General features: G+C 38.2%; 1 protein-coding gene across 2 annotated transcripts in view; it reads left to right on the forward strand.

The window, feature by feature from the left end:
- Positions 1-19479, forward strand: part of LOC126184610 (constitutive coactivator of peroxisome proliferator-activated receptor gamma-like) — a 521164-nt gene that overhangs the window by 474596 nt on the left and 27089 nt on the right. For both annotated transcript variants that reach the window (XM_049927063.1, XM_049927064.1), the window contains one exon: positions 9421-9633. In XM_049927063.1, coding sequence (XP_049783020.1) covers positions 9421-9633 — 213 coding nt within the window. The remainder of the gene's footprint in view (positions 1-9420; positions 9634-19479) is intronic.

Genomic DNA, 19479 nt, shown 5'->3' on the forward strand with positions numbered 1-19479 from the left:
TGCTAATAGATCTCTGGAGAAGTGAAGTGTTCCTGATGATTGGAAAAGAGTACAGGTCATTTCCATTTTCAAGAAGGGTCATCAAGCAGATATGCAAACTGTAAGTCTATACCCCTGATGTCAGCCTGTTGTGGAATTTTGGAATATGTTTTATGCTCACATTTTATGATATTTCTGGAGGCTGAAATTCTCCTCTTTAGGAATCAACATGGGTTCTGAAAGCAATGACTGCAAGAAACCCTGCTTATTCTGTTTGTCCACAAGACCCAGGAAGCAGTAGATACCAGTGCCCAACTATATGCCTTGTTCCTTGACTTTCATAAAGCATTTAATACGGTTCCACACTGCTGCTAAGAATGAAATATGAATGTACAGAATATCAGACCAACTGTGTGATTGGACTGAAGAGTTTCTAGCATACAGAACACAGCATGTCATTCTCAGTGGAGGAAAGTAAAACTAGCTTTGGGCATACCCGAACAGAGGTTGTAAATCCATTACTTTTTCAGTATATGTGAAAATGGTATAGTGGACAATGTCAGAAGTTTCATTAGGGTTTTTGTGGATGATTCTGTTGTTTACAGAGAAATTGCGACACTAGAAAATTGTGGCAAAACACAGGGAGATCTGCAGAGGACAAGAGTTTTGTGCAGGGAGTAGCAATTGATCTTTGGCATAAACAAGTGTAATACAAGGGCCGTTCAGAAAGTAACCTCCGGTTGATTTAAAAAAATACACCAAGTTAAATAAAAATATTTTAATATATACATCTTACAACTACATCTTTGCACTATTTTTCTACATAGTCTCCATAGCGATCGAGGCACTTATTGTATCTCTTCACAAGCTTTGAAATTCCTTCTGCATAAAAATCACCCGCTTGTGCCTGGAGCCAGCCTGTGACCACATCTTTGAGCTCTTCGTCGTCATCAAACCGCTGTGACCCGAGCCATTTCTTCAAATGCATGAAGAGGTGATAATCACTTGGCGCCAGGTCTGGGCTGTAAGGTGGATGGTTGATAACGTCCCACTTGAAGGACTCAAGAAGGGCCCTTGTTCTGCGAGCAGAGTGAGGACGGGCGTTATCGTGCAAAAAAACGATACCGGAAGTCAGCATACCACGGCGTTTGTTCTGTATAACTCGTCGTAACTTTTTTATTGTTTCACAGTATACGTCTTGATTAATGGTCGTACCACGTTCCATGAATTCAACCAATAACACCCCTTTGGCATCCCAAAACACCGTTGCCATCAGTTTTCTGGCAGAAAAATCTTGCGAGGCTTTTCTTGGTTTGGTAGGCGAATTTGAATGTGCCCACATCTTTGATTGTTCTTTTGTCTCAGGGTTCACGTACTTAATCCAGGTTTTGTCACCGGTCACGATTCTGTTTAACAATGGTTCTCCTACGTCCTCATAACGTGACAGAAAGTCTAATGCAGAGGCCATTCTTTGAGTTTTGTGGTGGTCGGTAAGAATTTTGGGCACCCATCGTGCACAGAACTTACGGTAACCCAATCTTGCTGTCACTATCTCGTACAAGAGAGTCTTAGAAATCTGTGGAAAACCAGTAGACAACTCCGACATTGAGAAACGTCGATTTTCGCGAACTTTTGCATCAACTGTCTGAACGAGTTCGTCAGTCACCAATGATGGTCTACCACTCCTCTCTTCATCATGAACGTTTTCTCGTCCACTTTTAAATAAACATACCCATTCACGGACAACTCCTTCACTCATAACTCTTGGTCCGTACACGGCACAAAGCTCACGATGAATAGCTGCTGCAGAATATCCTTTGGCTGTAAAAAACCTTATGACAGCACGCACTTCACATTTGGTGGGGTTTTCTATTGCAGCACACATTTCAAACTGCCACAAAAACTAAACTAGCGCAGGTACGACGTTCACTCGACCACGGCTTGATGCCGACTGACCTGTTGAGTGCGTGAAGGCACAGATGGCGTCGCTACTCCCCCCACAACCCGCACCGTGACCGATCGGAGGTTACTTTCTGAACCGCCCTCATATATTGCACATATATAGACAGGGAGATACATTATTATATGATTACATGAGTGCAGAACAGTCACTGGAAGCAGTTACTTTCATAAAATATCTGGTAGTATGCATATGCAACATTTTAAAGTGGAACAGCCACACAAAACTAATTGCAGGACAAGCAGATGCCAAACTGAGATTCATTGGAAGAATCCTCATAAAATGTCGCCTACCAACAAAGGAAGTAGATTACAAATACCTAGTTGGACCAAAACTTGAATGTTGCTCGTCAGTATGAAATCTGTACCAGATAGGAAATAGAGATTCAAAGAAAAGCAACACATTTTGTTACAGGTTCATATAGTAAGCATAAAAGTGTCATGGAGATGATGAAACAACTCCACAGGTAGATGCTGCAAGAGAGCCATTTTGCATCATGGTGTGGTTTTCTGTTAAAGTTCCGAGAGTGTGTGTTCCTAGAAGAGTCAGCAAATATATTGATTCCTCCTGTGAATATATTGCAAAAAGACCACAAAGATAAAATTAGAAAGATCTGAGCCCCCCTAGAGACTTACTGGCAAATGTTCTTCCTGCAAACCATTCATGACTGGAAGAGGAATTCGAGAATTGAGAATAGTACACATAGTCCCTCCACCACAACTGCAAGGTGGCTTGTCAAGTATATATATGTTCAATTTATCTAATCACTTTCAACTAGTGTGCTGGATTCTTCAAATTTGTGGGTAACAGGAAGACTATTGGAGTAGTATAATGGTTTAAGTATTAATTACCATTATGCATTTGGACTTAAAATAAAATTTTATGGTGGAGTAAGATGTGGAGAAGCTGAAGCAAAGTCTCATACACAATAGCCAGAGCTGCAAGTACAAGTACGAGAGTCATTCAATAAATAATTCACCACAATTTTTCTCTCAGAACATATGTATTCTCAACAGTTGGAATTTGGTGACAGTATCAATTAAAAATTCTTTTACATGTACAATTTTTCTACATAGTCTCTATGATGTTTGATGCCCTTACACCAGCATTATGTAACAACATGTATTACCTGTTGGCTAAAGCTAAGCTTGCACAGGATAGACTAGCATGGAGAGCTGCATCAAACCAGTCTCAGGACTGAAGACAACAACAACAACAACAAAGCTTTGCTAGTAGTCATATTTTCATTGCACTCACATTTGCAGTGCTGTAGAGCTAAGTTTTGAGTTTTGATGTGACAGTCTGCAAGAATAATGACATCTGCATGATTCAGTATGTGGGGAGCATAGGGTGTGACAGGAGTCCCAAACATCGTCAATTGTGGAGCTCAGTTTTGTGCTTCCTGACACTTAAACTCTATTTACCCATCACCAGCAGTACTCCTGTCAACTGCATCTTTACAACAGACTGCACACAAACATTTATGGATGTTCTCCATGGTTTCTTTTTCTGCAACCAAGAATGCAATTACAGTATGTTGTTTCTAATGAGTGTCTTATGCAGATGCCATTTTGATGCTTCACTAGAGTTCTGCATCTGTTGGAATTGTTTAAAACTTTGTACACATGTGAAAGAAACATCAAATTTGAATAATCTAAAAGTGTGTTTCCTTATATATATTAATGGCTGGAGTAATAAAAATAATGATAATTTGGGGCATTACTTATTGCAAAACCCCTGTATTTTCCAATTCAGCTGTTCCACTCAAGCAATAGTGTTGCAGCTGTTTATTGTAATCATACCATAGTGGGTTGCTCTGTATTTTATATAAACAGTGGATTTTTTTTCAGAAGAGCACAGTTGTTTGTAATAATGTCATAATGACTTCGTGGCACTAAGCCTGCAGTTGCAGTAGATCTCATAATGTCCCTGAAATGAGACATTCACATATACTCACTCTCAAGTGCCAACAATATATATAGTTATATATTATTGCTTTGGGCATGTGACTGAAACCAAAAAATGTTCATTTTCATCACAATTATCATTTTAAATTCAGGTACAAAAATAGGTTTGATGTTGATGATGAAAACGAGTGCAGGAATCACCTTCACTAAGCTTAGTTTCCATACTTCATTACAGCAACATTATTAATTTATCAAATAATAGCACAAGTAAAGAAAACTGCTTCCCATGTACCAGAGTTGTTGAGAGGTCTATACTCATACAAACAAGAACTTGAATATTTTACGTCAGTTTACAAATGTGCATTTTTCTTCAGAGCACACATACAGACCCATATAAATAGCTACAGTGTCATGGTACTGCAGTCTCACTGCCCAGTTAATCCTGAGAAACTGAAGGTATCACATGCTTATAATATTCTGCCAAATTTTCCTTGATGCAGCACTGTTAGATAGCAGCCTTTCAGTGGTGTACAATAATATGTGATTCCTCAACATTCTGATAACAGACATTGTGTCAATAAATATGTTGTTTACAATTTTTCTGAGAGGAATAAGGATTTGGATTTAGCAAAGCTTGAAATTATGTATTATTATTGGAAAAAGATAAGAGCTGTGGGTTATACTTGCAAGCTGGCCTATGGTGGTGACAATTCTCCATCTGCCAAATGACTAAAAAGTCATAACCACCACACCCAAGAGGTGCCACATTTATCAGTAATGCAAGGAAATCTGACATTTGTTAAATAGTAGCCCCTAAGTGCATCACCTAATTAGTTGAGTAACTTGACAAAAAATTAATTTAACTCCTTCAAACCCACAACAAAATAAATGGCATCACAGGGATTGAGAATGGGTGTCATTGAAAAATTAATAACAAGTACCTACAGTATCACATAGAGATTTATTAACTAATATCAAAGTCAAGAGAGAACAACCATATAAACAGAAACTTCAAGTGTATAACATTTCATTAACACTAATACAGGTTGGTTGGCAATATACTTGGAGAACCTAACTGGAATTTACATGTAGATGAGGCTGGCTGCTGTGAGTGGAAGAATGCCAGTCAAGGCAAGCACACTCTAATGTATTGTTCCACTGATTGGTCTCTTATGTCAAAATATAATTAAGCATGCAATGAACACTGGGAGCAACTGCTGCGAGTACAAGGCTGCTATAAAAAAGATGGTCATGAAAGTAATTGATAAGCTTCTGAATTTGCTGAAGATGCACAGCATTACTGATATAGCCGGTGAGAGATGAGATGTCATCATATGCATGCGACGTTGCCAAAGCTGCAATGTTCGGTAGCACATCGTACAGCAGGAGATAACCTCACATCCACCAGTGATTATTCCACATTGACAAAAATATTGAAGTTCCACCCGGGTGTCCAAATGAGTTTACAACTAACTGCTCTACTGTCTGTATTCCGCGACAGTCAAGAAGCAAGTCCATGCCTCTACTGAAGTATCTGCAGTATCAGAATAGAAATGTGGAAAAATCAAGTCTGAAAACAGTTTATTGGGCTCACCAAAACAAAACAATAATATAATATCCAAAAGAACAAATGACTCAATCCCAACTGCAGATCAACACAAATACAAAATAACAAATAATAATAAAAAGATCTAACTTTTCACAGGGTGGGCATCAACACAAACAGTTCTACAATGTCAAGAGGTTTGTCAACTATACCAAGAGATTGGCCAGCTAGAAGAGGCGTCTGGCCATGGCTGCCGGGGCGGCAGCTCTGTATCCTTCTGAGCGATGCATCGAACTGCCTTTTGCTGGCAGTGTGCCACTTTATAAAGCCCATTGCCAGATGTATCTTCCGGAACTATTTGCAATCACATGCCTGGTGCAGCAAATTAGTTCCTAGGCTAGCTACGCCCTCAGGTGAAGCTGTTCTGCAGGCTCCACAAATGGGTAGCGGTCGCTGGGGACCATTGGTGGAGACCTGGAGGTGTGTTGTGTTGTGGCCACCAATAAGTCTTTGTTTTGACAACACAGATGACATAGGTTTTCCTGGTGAACATATCCAGGCATCCTGTGATGGCTGACGTAAAGTGGGATGCTGATGCAGTAGGTGCTACGATGTCCAAAATGTGTGGCCACAGCATCTACCATTGTTCAACATCTTCCAAAAACAGCTGTTCTCCCTGATGTTCTTGAATAAGCCTATCATGGCCTAGCAATGGTTACTGTACCAATCATGTTTTCTAGCAAGGAGACCCAATCTTCCTCAACCAATCACTGCAGTGGAGTACACATTCTGTTCTCTGAAAAAACAAAAAGCACACAATGCCTGGAGGTCCTCCAACCAAACCCCCGGCACATTTCGCAAGATGAGGAAAGCTTCCTAGTGAAAACAAGCTCTGTCTCATCCATAAAACGATTTAGTGGGCACCATTTCGGTGAGGCACAGCGGTGCCTAAGAAACACGACACCCAGAGATATTCGCCATTCTGTCTCATAGGGTATGCTGTTCTTGTAATAAACACATTAGCAAGATGCCAGCCTGATGCCGCTTTACCTCGATCCACACACGGGATAAGGAGACCTGACTCCCACACCATTTCCACTCGCTAATAAAGCGGTTAGGCCAGCACCAAGATAGCCAGTGCTGCCAGTTTCTAAAGAAATGCCATTTCGCATTCAGCCATGGCCTTCCCACCCTCTTGCTTCGGCCACTAGTGGAACAAGGCCAACCACCAGAATGGTGGCCCATAAACCACTGCCCAGCAGGGCCTACAGCCAGTTTTGGTGACTACAAAGGAAGGCTAGCAATGAGAAGGTTTTGAGAATTCACCTGCTGCTCAGGGAAAGTTCTAAAGCTGCCCCTAATGCGATTGTCACCTCCAGCATCTAAAAATCTGTCTCTATAGCCGAGTTTAATTCTACTGCTGCTACTCAAGTCATGCAAGTACTGTTAGATCAATTAGTGGTTTATCCTAATTCTAATAGTGCATCAGGTTAATATCAATGAGGGAAAATTTAGATATACCAAAGGCGAATGAAATTGTATGATAATCACCAAAACAAAATGAAAGTGGAAGTGCCTGACAGGTATTACCACTGCAGTGGCCTGCCCGGGAAGCACCGTCATCTTTCATACTTCCTCATTTTGTAGCAGTAAAGCGTATTTCTTACAGTAGCATACTTGGTGCTTCTCTGTGCCCTGATCGCAGACTCTATAAGACAGCCAGGAAGTGAAAGCAATGCAATTACATATGAATTAGTGTGCTTTTCAAGGCTGGTCTTTGATACCAAAGGACTATAGTTTAATAGTTGTTCAGATGTGAATTACAAATTTAATGAAAAATTGTGAAATTTAAAATGAAAATCTTGTTACTTAATGTGACTTTTATAGCTTTATTTCCAAATTAACATGATTTTGTGCTTGCAGATTAGGTTTCTTAATATTCTGCAATGTAATTTGATAAATTAAGTCTATAATAATTAAATATCTGATCAGAGTTACAGTTGGGTTTGCTGAAAGAACATCACAAATGGAACAGAATGAACATTGGGAAACACGCAAGGCAAGGAAGAAAAGTATCAAGAGAAATGAGTCATATTTTACATTAATTGTACTACTCATTCTCTCCAATCCAACCAACCAATTGCACTACTAAAAAGCTGTTTTGCATCTGGGATATGATATATCAACTAGTATGTATCATGGTGTGCAGAACCTGAATCCACCTTTCAAAGCACAATTCTAATTTTTAAGGGTATTTTTGTGTCAGGCCTTGAAACATTTGAAAGAAAAGTTTCCTAAATTGAGTGAAGCAGAGCTGAAAGGAGGTATATTTTTTGGATAACAGATAATAAAATTGCTGAAAGATTCAACCTTTGATACCAAAGTCACAAATATCAAAGTTGCTGTTGGTCCTCATTAAAAGCAATTGGGAAACACTTTTTGGGCAGCAGAAGAGATGACACCTTGGTTTCCATTATGAATTATCTGTTTGACAGGTGCAAGAACACGAGGTTTAGAATGTTACTTAAAATTCTCTTTTTACATTCCTACCTTGATTTGTTTTCTGGAAAATCTGGGAGCCATAAGTGATGAGCAGGATGAATGCTTTCACTGAGATTTCTGTGTGATGGAAAGCCATTATCAAGGTCACTGGAACCTTTTGATGATGAGCTACCACTGTTGAAGTCTAATGGGAGAGTGATGAACCAGCAGACAAAAGAAGAGTACCATGGTCACATTTTTCAGTTATCAAAGAAGTTTAGAGTTGAAAATATGTGTGAACTATGCCTTCTGTTGGCATCATGTTCACATATACATATTAAATAATATTGAGTTCTAAAGTTCTGGATACCTATTTATTGTTTGTTTTAATTCTGTCAGTGTTCACCAGTATTGTTTTGATTCTGCAGTGTAGCTATGAAATTAAAGTGTTAAAGAATAAACTGGTTTTACCAGTGAATTCAGCACCCCAACATTAGGTAAATCCATCAGTTTGCAAACCAGATCCAAAAAAAGTTTAAATATGTTGACTACTGATATTAATACAAACACATGAGAAAACCAGAGTGCGTGGTACATGCTGACCATTGATATGTTGTATGAACCTTTACAACTATCCACTCTGAAATGGTTTGACACGTTGTTGATGAATGCGTTGATGCTCATTCACACCATCACACCATCACTGGTCCAAGAACATTCTCTAACTCCACCTTATGCCAGTCCACTGTTATACAGTGATGAACAGATCACACTCAAGTACAGAGGTAATCTGTGTGTAGTTACTGTTAGTATTCAGTTACTACCAGTAAACAGTTGGCCTTAAAACGTGGACTCCTTATGATGTTGCTAGGTGTGACTCCAGTAGTCAGCCAGAAAGTCGCTTCATGGTGTTGCTGTCAGAGAATGGTGCTACTGAGGGCTTGTGATCCTTGGTCAACCTGTTATGATTCAAGGCTGAATGACTATGGTAGCTCGATACACTTGAGTGATGTTCTGGAGATAGCCTTTTGGGTCATTGACTGCACCTGTATGACATCTGTCTTTATTTGCCACACTTCAAATCATTCTTTATCGTACTCTGCAACACTGGAACCACATTGTAAACCTATGCCTTGTTCTAGTCAACAATTTTAACAGGTTACACCTCTTCCTCTCATGGAAGGAGAACGTATAATGATATACAGTATATGGAGAACTGTTATGGGGTGACGCACACTATGTGATGTTATAACCTTGAGGAAGTACTCATGGCTGTGTGGCAAAGTTGAGGGACGTCACACTGTCAGATTGACACAAATTGCTGTTGGTTTTATGCTTGTTCTACAACTGCCCAGTTTTTTGTATTATTTATACTTTTAGACCTCAGCATGACTGCCTTATAATTGATTAAATGAACAGTTTTGGCCATAAACAATGTAAAATTACATAGTAATGGCATTGATCGCTTAAATATTCTCTCTCAGTATTCTTTTTAAATATAAAGCAATGCTGTTTTTAAGATCACTTATTCATTCTTTGCATTTCAGGAAGTTGACAAGGTATTCATTATGGAAACTGAAGTTGATTTGTTCATTATCATGGCTATAACTATTAATGAACATGACTATGAATACCTAAAAGGCATACCTGTCTCAAAGCCTAATGCTCGAGGGTATCGTTTGACAAATATTTATCTTAAAACTGCAATGCATGTTTTCAATACCATTGGAGCATGTGGCTTTCCTGTACCACCTCAAGAGGTAAGCTAACACTGCTGTTTCAGATGCCATCATTTCCTAGTTATTTTGTCTTCATGATTTTTACTGTACTTGTTAATAGAAATAGACACCTAAAAAGGTGTTTCAGAAAAGAATAAATTTTTCATTCCTTCTTGTGGCCACCACTACAGATAGTATTTTGTGGCATCTAGATTTGTCATTTTGCTATATACAAATAACAAAGAAAGTGAAAAAATGGGAAATAAACCTTATATATTAATAGAAATTTTCACTTTCCTTTTGTAGACACACATTATTATTACATTGTAGTCTCAGCATCCTCTCACCATCAGAAATACAATTTTAACATTCTCTGTTACAGTTTATAGTAAACCAACATACTTAAAACATATACTTCCCTTAAAATATAGTTCCACATTGAGACCAATTAAAATTTACAGTTTCATTAAAATCAATAAAGGCTACATGAAACTGAGTGATATCAGAGCAAAGGAGTTTGATCTACTTGTCTACAGATATTCAAATGAGTTTTACTGCTTATAAAAGAAGCTATAATATGCATTTAGACTAATAGAACTGGTCTTGTTATTTGAATGATAAGGTGTTTCACAAACATTGCTGTGATGAACTGTAAATGGGCTGTCACAATTAATGCCACATTATACACTGGTGGGTGAATCTTAAGGATGAAAGTAACTTTCACATAAGGTGTCACTGCCAAGTAACATGGCTTGATGAAACTTGGACCATAGATGGAAAGAACTGCTACTGTACAGTATTGAATCTAACTGAAAGAAATATGTGATGAGACAGCCATAAATACTTTTTTTTATTCAAAGAGAAGAATTAAATTGAAGTCACAATGATTCATAATGGTTTTGTGGACATTACACAAGATGGAAAAGGTTCTTAATAAAGTGTGTGATCACCACAGATGGCAAAGTACGCTCTCCAACGTGATCCCATGCTGGCCGCAATGATGGTAAGGAGTTCTTGTGGTAGGGTGTTTGGTTTCTCCACCAGCATTGTTGACAGCTGCTGGATGCTATTTGGTGCATGTGGATGTTCTGTGTACCTCTCCCTAATACATCCCTCACATGCTGAATGGAATTAAATTGGTGGAATGGGCAGGCCAGTCCATTCACTAAATATTCTCTCGCTCCAAGAGCTCCTCGATCTGCATAGTTCAAAGCAGTCGTGTTTGTCAACATAGAATGAAGTCACGACCAAATGAAACTCTGAAAAAACACATATGGAGAAGAAGTACAGTGTCCCAATAACATTGATAGGTACATATACTCTGTTCAAAAATTTGGAGGTCAATATGCCCATACAACACTATGCATCCCTACACCGTAACATCTAGACCACCAAAATGATCACGGTTGACAATGTTCCTGGGCACATTACATGTTCCCGCTTCTAGATATATGAGGGTATGTGCAACATTATCAACCATGTTCATTTTGGTGTCAAAGTGGTGTGGTATTCGGAATCACAGTGTTGTGTGAGCATTGTGACCTACCAATCTTTGAACACGGTGCACTTGCTGGTCCATGTTATTGTGATACTGTACTCCTTCCCCATGTGCGTCTTTTCAGGGGTGCATTTAGCCCTGACTTTGTTTTGTTTTTATGGATGACAATGCACAACTGCATCGAGCAGCACAGGTGGAGAAGTTATGGGAACAAGGGGATATTTCGCAAGTGGTCTGGCGTGCCCATTCCTCCAACTTAAATCCGACTGAGCATGTGTGAGATGCATTGGGGAGATGTACTGAAGCACATTCAAAAGAACCAACTACCATCCAGCAGTTGTCAACCACACTGGTTGAGGAATGGAACACACTTACAGAAGAACTGCTTACTAGTCTTGTGACCAGCATAGGAGCACATACAGGGCACATTCCCGTCCATGGTGGTCACACATCCTATTAAAAACCATGTCCTGCCTCTTGTGGTATCCAGAGGACCATAAAAAATCACAGTGACTTTAGTGTAATTATTGTCTTTGGATAATAGTGTCATTTCTCTTCATCTCATTGCTTATTTCTTTCAGTTACCTTATGTACAGTATTGTAGCAGTTATTTCTATTCATTGTCCCTCAGACTATGTTACTACAGAAACAACAAAATATCCAGTATGGAATAATGAGACTATTGGAAAGGATTGAGTGCTACTCACCATATAGAGGAGACGTTGAGCTGCAGACAGGCACCACAGCTTTGAGCTTTCGGCCACAGGGCCTTCTTCTAAAGTAAAAAACATGCACACATTCACATGAGCACAACTCACACACCCATAACCACTGTTTCTGGCCACTGAGACAGTAACACATCATGTGCATCTGACTGCATACATCACAGATATAACTATGTGTTTCAACACTACAAGTATTATAGATAAACTTATGCTTCTTTGTGATACATAGATAAAAAAATATATTAATACTATCTGTGGTGCTAGTAACACAGATGAACTTAGTTTCATTTGTCATGCATTTACATCAGGCCTATAAAAATATCTACATCACATGTACTGTTTCAGTCTCTGAAGCAAGGGCATTAAACTTGACTTTCATTTATGATGCAAGAAACTTAAAATTACAGTAGGCTACATTTGAAGCATGCACACTGACATCTTCCTGATTCAACTTTAAAATGTTTGAACAGCCTTCAGCCAAAAAACAGGAATAGAAAATGATTTTCTTTCCTTTATTATTTTGTCAGAAGTACAAAGTATAGAATCAACAAAAGGAAATTGAGTGTTGACATCATTTTATTCATTGATTGACTAGAAATTGGCCACATTGGGTGCGTTCATTGTCCCACTCATCAGGTCTCCCTCATGGTGCATGTGGCTGGAGTTGAAGAACATTGTAGTAGATAGTTGTTAGTCGAAACAGTACCACATGTGCAAAAAACTTACTCCACAGGAAGTCCCAACTTCTGCAGATTGGTTTTGCATCTCATGGTACTAGAGCATAATCTGCTGAGAGCATTCACTTCTCTGAATAGCCAGGAGGGGGCTCTTCCAAATGTAGACATTTCCCCTGCAGCTTTGAGATTCTTGCTTGCTCTGGTTTTCCTATAACAGCTTCAGTAGTTGCCAAGAAACTTTTCTCTCGATTTTAGCTGATGATGTGCTGGCTGATAGCCATATAAAGGGTGGACTTTTATAGTCCCAGCCTTGCTTTCCTGGTATGAGGCAGCTATCTCGTGTCTAATTTCAGGAGGGGCTATACTAGCAAGACAGCAGAGTTCACCAATGGATGTAGGTTTTAAATGATCCACAATAATGCAACAGGTCTCATTAAGCACCACATATATATTTCTGACTTGGTTGGACTTTTAACATGCTGAACATTGATAGTCCGCACAGGCGTAACACAGTGTTAGCACACTATTTCTCATGATGCGTATTCAACTTGTCAGTTTCTGTACTGTGTTGTTTCTGGTAGACACTTTCTGTACAGATATGGCCCAGAATCACTCCCAGATATTTTGGAGTCAGACAGTCTTCAAGAGCAATTCCTTCTCAGATGATTTGAAGAGTTTTAGCTGCTTCTTTGTTCCTGAGGTGAAATTGCTAGGTCTGAGTTTTGGCAGGATTTGGATTCAGGTGATTAGGTGATTTTCTTTATAGCAGGTGGTAAATTCCTCCAGGGCTTTAGACAAGGAATGATGATGACACTAGTAACACGTTCCCACATACCCCCACCCCCACCCCCACCCCCACCCCAAAAAAAAAAAAAAAAAACACCAACAAACCAACAACAAACAGTCAAGTGCTAGTAGAACTTGCAAACGGAGCACTGGGGGCTCAATACTAACTTAATTTTGTGTGTGTGTGTGTGTGTGTGTGTGTGTGTGTGTGTGTAGTTCATCAACCCCAGGAATTGAGAGTCTTGATGATTTTTGCCTGTTATGGGTATTGGAGTATTCATATAGGCAAGATATCAGTGCTGGGGATTCCAAGACCATATCAAAATTTCTACAATAGTTCCTGATACTAGCCCAGACATACAAAATGAAGTGAGCAGGGGACTTCTGTTTACATATGTAGAGAGAGGAGATTTAATAACATATTTTTTATTATTTTACTAGAACATGACTACAACTTACATTTTACGTTTGCATGCAGTAATATTTTTCTATTAAGTTTTTGATGGATGGTGAATGCAGTGTAAGTTCTAATGGCAGAAATATATTTTTATGCGCTATAATTACAGTTTAACTATTTTTGGATTTTTAAAAATTTTAGGCATAGTGTGGAAAATTGCTTCTCGCCAAATTTCTGATTCTAGGTCAATCGGAAGTACCATATAAGTTTTGGTGTGTGAGTTTGCAAGTTTCAAAATATGTGACATAAATAGCTGTATCTTTTGATTGCATTAACGTAGAAGCTTAAATATTTTACAATGCCAAGGGAGCATAGACCTTAGTATGTAGCATAAATTTGAACTTGATATAAATTTTAACTTGATACGCAAACAAGACATCTTAACAGATGGGCAGACAGACAGATAAAAATTGACAAAAAAATATTTTTTTCTTTTGATATAATTACAAATTAATAATTTTTGGATTTTTTCCATTAGTCATAATGTGAAACCTTGCTTCTTGCCAAATTTCATGATTCTAGGTCAGTGGGAAGTACCATAATATGTTTTGGTGTGTGAGTTTGCAAGTATCTAAATATGTGACGTAAATGGCTGTATGTTTTGATTGCATTCAACTTAGAAGCTTAAGGGGACTGGTCCATGAATACCAGGGGAAACCTTCAAAAAATTGTCAGTTTTCTAAACAGTATAACTCAAAAAATAAGATTTGTCAGCCCATATAATGCTTACCTCGTTTAAAACATCTTTTGGGAACATTTGTATGTATGAACGACAGCTTTAGCTTTCACACCTTTTTTTTGTTGCAATAAAAATAAACAATGCTAATTACTTACGTGCATCATAGGTACACATTACTCAAAATACAAAGAAAGTAGAAGGTTTATTTTTTTCTGTAAGTTCTTTACACTATTATCTTTAAAGCAGACTATTGAAAAGATGGTGCTGTCATAAATTGTGGTACAAAAAATTTTAAGTATGATTATCAAAAATTTCGGAAATGAATTCAGGGTTGTTCTTCAAAAAAGCATTTTATTTTGAAAGTTAAGTCACAAGAGTAATCTGCTTTTTAGTTAAGCATGTTTTAAGACAGCATACAAAATTCCAGCTCTTTATCTTTAATAGTTTTTAGCCAATATGTAACAGTACATGAAATAATTTAACTTTTGGGAAATTCAAGTCAAAGTTAACACTTGCATTTTCTATTAAACTTGCATGGCACTTATGCATCCCAGGTCCATATTCATCTTGTTTCCTGTGTTGTTCTTCCTTCCTTCTCTTTTTCACATTTCTTCTTCTCGTTCTTGCTTCTTTGGTGGCTTACCACACTGATTTTTCTATTTCAAATAGTCTCCTTCAGTCAGTGGCTATTAGAGCTCTATGCATATTTAGTCCATCAGGCACTCCCATCAGTTCCATAACATTTACCATCATTGAAATATAGAACAGCATTTAGCATACCTATTTTCAAAGTATTTTGTCCTGCTAGAACAGTTTTTGTATCTGTTCCCATATACAGTTATTGAAATCTTCATTTGGATTTTGAGTCCTACCATGTAAACATTTTTCTAATGATCTTGTGTCACTAAGATCCCTGTATATAGGTTTTACGACTTCCATTATAGCAAATGGCAAAGAATGTTTATGGTTGTAGGCCTCACCTTGAGTAACAAATGGCTCTGAGCACTATGGGACTCAACTGCTGAGGTCATCAGTCCCCCCTTGAGTAACAGCCACACCATCAATCACTGCCAGATGGGCAGAGTGCATCACGTGCATTGTCATCTTTGGAGGATTTATGAAAGAAGGTAGCTCATAGTGCCTTTTTCATTCCCTCAAGTTCATTTTTATTTTGTCTTATGGCTTGTCCATAATAATTCTGCAACCTGTCTATTTCTTCATCTGTAAGCCGACCACGTCCGCTAATGCATTTACGATCGGCTAATTTCTTTCCCTTCAAATTCCTTTTCAAGTTCCTCAGTCTTCTAGCTAACCTTTTCTGGACATGTCAAACACATTCCATTTTTTTTTTAAATTTTTGTGTCAGCTCAAGATTTGAATACACAAACTTTATTTTTAACAGAGCTGACTGCATGCCACGGGGAAGTCGTGGTGCATGCAGCCACTTTTAAATTCCTCTAATTTGGTACCTTCTGTGGTCCATTATCTTGAAAGTAAACTTTTCCTCATTCAGAAAACTACAGAGAATTTTTTAAGACAAAAATTTAAAAAATTGATCTTTTGACAGTTATTCACATACATGTCTCCTTAATTGTTTTACACCACCAAGGACCCATAGACCTTAGTATGTGACATAAATTTCAACTAGATAGCCCGCATCTCGTGGTCGTGCGGTAGCGTTCTCGCTTCCCACGCCCGGGTTCCCGGGTTCGATTCCCGGCGGGGTCAGGGATTTTCTCTGCCTCGTGATGGCTGGGTGTTGTGTGCTGTCCTTAGGTTAGTTAGGTTTAAGTAGTTCTAAGTTCTAGGGGACTTATGACCACAGCAGTTGAGTCCCATAGTGCTCAGAGCCATTTGAACCATTCAACTAGATATGTCTGTCTGTTCCTGAGAAAAATGGGTCTTAGCCCTGAGAGAGAGAGAGAGAGAGAGAGAGAGAGAGAGAGACAGAATGACAGAATGACAACAAGGCAATCCTTTAAGAGTTCTGTTTTTACCGATTGGGGTACAGAACCCTAAAAAACAAGAAATATGCTTCAGATAAGCTGCTCCCATCACTCTGTGTTTAAACTATAAATAAGTAAATACTTCATAACCATACACTGAACATTAAAACCTATTAAAATTGTAACACATTTTGGAGGCTTTGCTCCATTACCAGATAACATTGCTGACAGACAATGATGTAAAATTTTTTAAAACTGATTGACATTTATGTATATGGTTACATCATTTGATGGATAGGAGAAACACACTTTTTAGGACAAATGTTGCATAGGTGCAATTTGTTTGGATCTGCATTGCAAACAATTTTCCTGAAGATCTCAGTATTTACACTTTACATCTATTCATGATGCAATGTAGACTTTCACAGCCAGTGTTTTCTTAAGTTAAGGCTTCTGAACTGAGAGCCTGTGGATGACATATACACGTATTTACTCACTTTTTGTCCCCCCTTTTGGGAAACATTTTCAGAGATAAATTGTCGTCTACATAGAAACCTTGAGAGGGCCCCAGATTTATAGAGCTGTTTAGAAAGCACCACTATCCACTACATGTTGTTGAATGCATGGTTATCTGTGGCTGTTGAAATGATTCTTGATTAAAAGCAATCATTCATTAGTCAACTGGCATAGAGTCAACATCCCTATTTTATTTAATGTAACTCCATCATCTTCTTCGTAAAAATTGTCATGACATTTATAAATTTTTTTGCCTGTCTACACAAGTGAACATGATAATACATTGTCTTTGCTCAAATACTAATATCACTCCACAGTATCCAAAGTGACAGTTCCTCTCATGCTTAGCTAAGCTCTTGGTAATACTTCTTCTCGTATTTCCAATATATACTTGGCAACAACTACACATAATTTTACACACACCAGTTGTCACTAGAGGATGACATAAATGTTTTTTCTTTGGGGTTTAAAATTTTAGAGAATATTTTTATATACTGGCCACATCCTTTCAGTCCAGAAGTTTTAACTGAAGTTTATGTCCACTCATTGTATAAAAATCACTCCAAAGATGTTACAGGTATTTTGTGCCTTCTGGCTTATGCAGATGTTAGAGATTTTGTGTGTCTTCTGACGTACAGTCAGAAACTGGCTAAACAATCTTTCATCAGCACAATCAAGACCTCAAAAAAGTCACAGATAGTACAAACAGGGTTTTCTTTACACTGATAAAGATAAGTGAAAACTGTTATTAAATTCTCTTACAAAATGGCATGTCTTTATTAGTGACATCTGTGATTAGTTTAGTTTGTAAATATATGCATTAATTTTTAAATTTATTTATATTAATTCATTTTGATTTCAAATTTTTAATATCTCTCTTACAAAGAAATAGGTAGTTTTCCATTTACAGTAAGGTGATATACAGGGTGAGTCACTAACTATTGCCAGCAAGAATAACTCCAAAAGTATGATAGGAGCTGAAACGTTTGTGGGACAAAAGTTACATGATGTGTCCCTTTGAAAAACAAGTTGATAAGCTTTTCATTTGTGGAGAACTCCAACGAAATTCAGTGAGAGCTAGAGACTTATACACTGAAAGATATCCTCAATGTACTCACCCTACATATCGTGCATTTGAATATGTGTATGATAAAGAACAACTGGATCTTTAATGCTTTGGAAACATATCCAGAAAAGGAAAGTTACTAACGAGGAAACGGAAATTGCTACTCTTGCCACTGTGGTTCAAGATCCTTGTGTCAGTTTGTGTCAAATCGTAAGGGAATCTGTCATGAACCAGAGTAGTGTTGTTCATGTTCTGCATCACCGTAAATATTATTCTTACCATATCAGTCTCTACCAAGAATTAACTGGCACAGATTTTACGTGTCGCATTGAATTCTGCTGATGGGCTCAACTTCAGATTCAGAGGGATGACACATTTATTAATTTGATTTTATAGTCCGCCCCCGGTAGCTGAGTGGTCAGCGTGACAGAATGTCAATCCTAAGGGCCTGGGTTCGATTCCCGATTGGGTCAGAGATTTTCTCCATTCAGGGACTGGGTGTTGTGTTGTCCTAATCATCATCATTTCATCCCCATCGATGCGCAGGTCACCGAAGTGGCATCAACTCTTAAGACCTGCACCCGGCAAACGATCTACCAGACGGGAGGACCTAGCCACACAACATTCATTTTTATTTGATTTTATTTACTGACAAGGCTACATTCACGAATCATGGAAATGTTAATTTGCATAACATTCATTATTGGGCAACTGAAAATCACATTTTTCGTTGATGGCTAGAAATGAGTTGCAGAGACAGTTCCCAGATCAGACTTGACGCCTCTGGATTTTTTCTTGTGGGGATTCGTAAAAGACATTGTTTATAAAGATGTTCCAACTACACCTGAAGATTTGCAGGGGAGCATTGTTAGAGCATGTACTTTGATAAGTGCCGATGTGATAAGGAATACCATTCTGTCCGTGATAAGAAGATTGGAGCACTGCATTGATACCAATGGTCATCAGTTCGAACACCTTCTATAAATGGATGTTCATGCCACCTTTGTAACCTTTGTTGACCTTCAAAGATCTTACTGTTACACATAATTGGATTCGTCTCGATAGCCGCTGTCAGAAAATAAGTACCAAACTACAGCATCCCATTTAAAAAAAAAAAAAAAAAACTAAGTTGAGCTTCATATCTCTGAAGTGACCCCACCTAGCAACAAAAAACTAACGTCATATTATGGCCCCCATTGTCCCATGCAACATTTGTTCCACAAACTTTTCAACTTCTGTCATACTTTTGGAGTTATTCTAGTTGGCAATTGTTGGTGATTCACCCTGTATGATAAAAGTGATGCGAGCCATCCTCGAATGAGGCTATAGTTTTTTCTTTCTCCAGATATTTCATTTTTTTAGGGTAATTAGTTTGATATCTTATAACTGTGAATGTTGAATGTTCAGTGCATTCCATAGGTTTCCATATGATTAATTTTAGGGGGAGAGGAAGGAAGGGCTAAAAAATATTCAAGCCTGGATTATATGTGGAATTGTAAAGCAATGGCCCTTGATCAAAGTACTGGTTGTGGCTTACT

This window comes from Schistocerca cancellata, chromosome 4, assembly GCF_023864275.1.
Source record: "Schistocerca cancellata isolate TAMUIC-IGC-003103 chromosome 4, iqSchCanc2.1, whole genome shotgun sequence".
Classification (NCBI taxonomy): domain Eukaryota; kingdom Metazoa; phylum Arthropoda; class Insecta; order Orthoptera; family Acrididae; genus Schistocerca; species Schistocerca cancellata.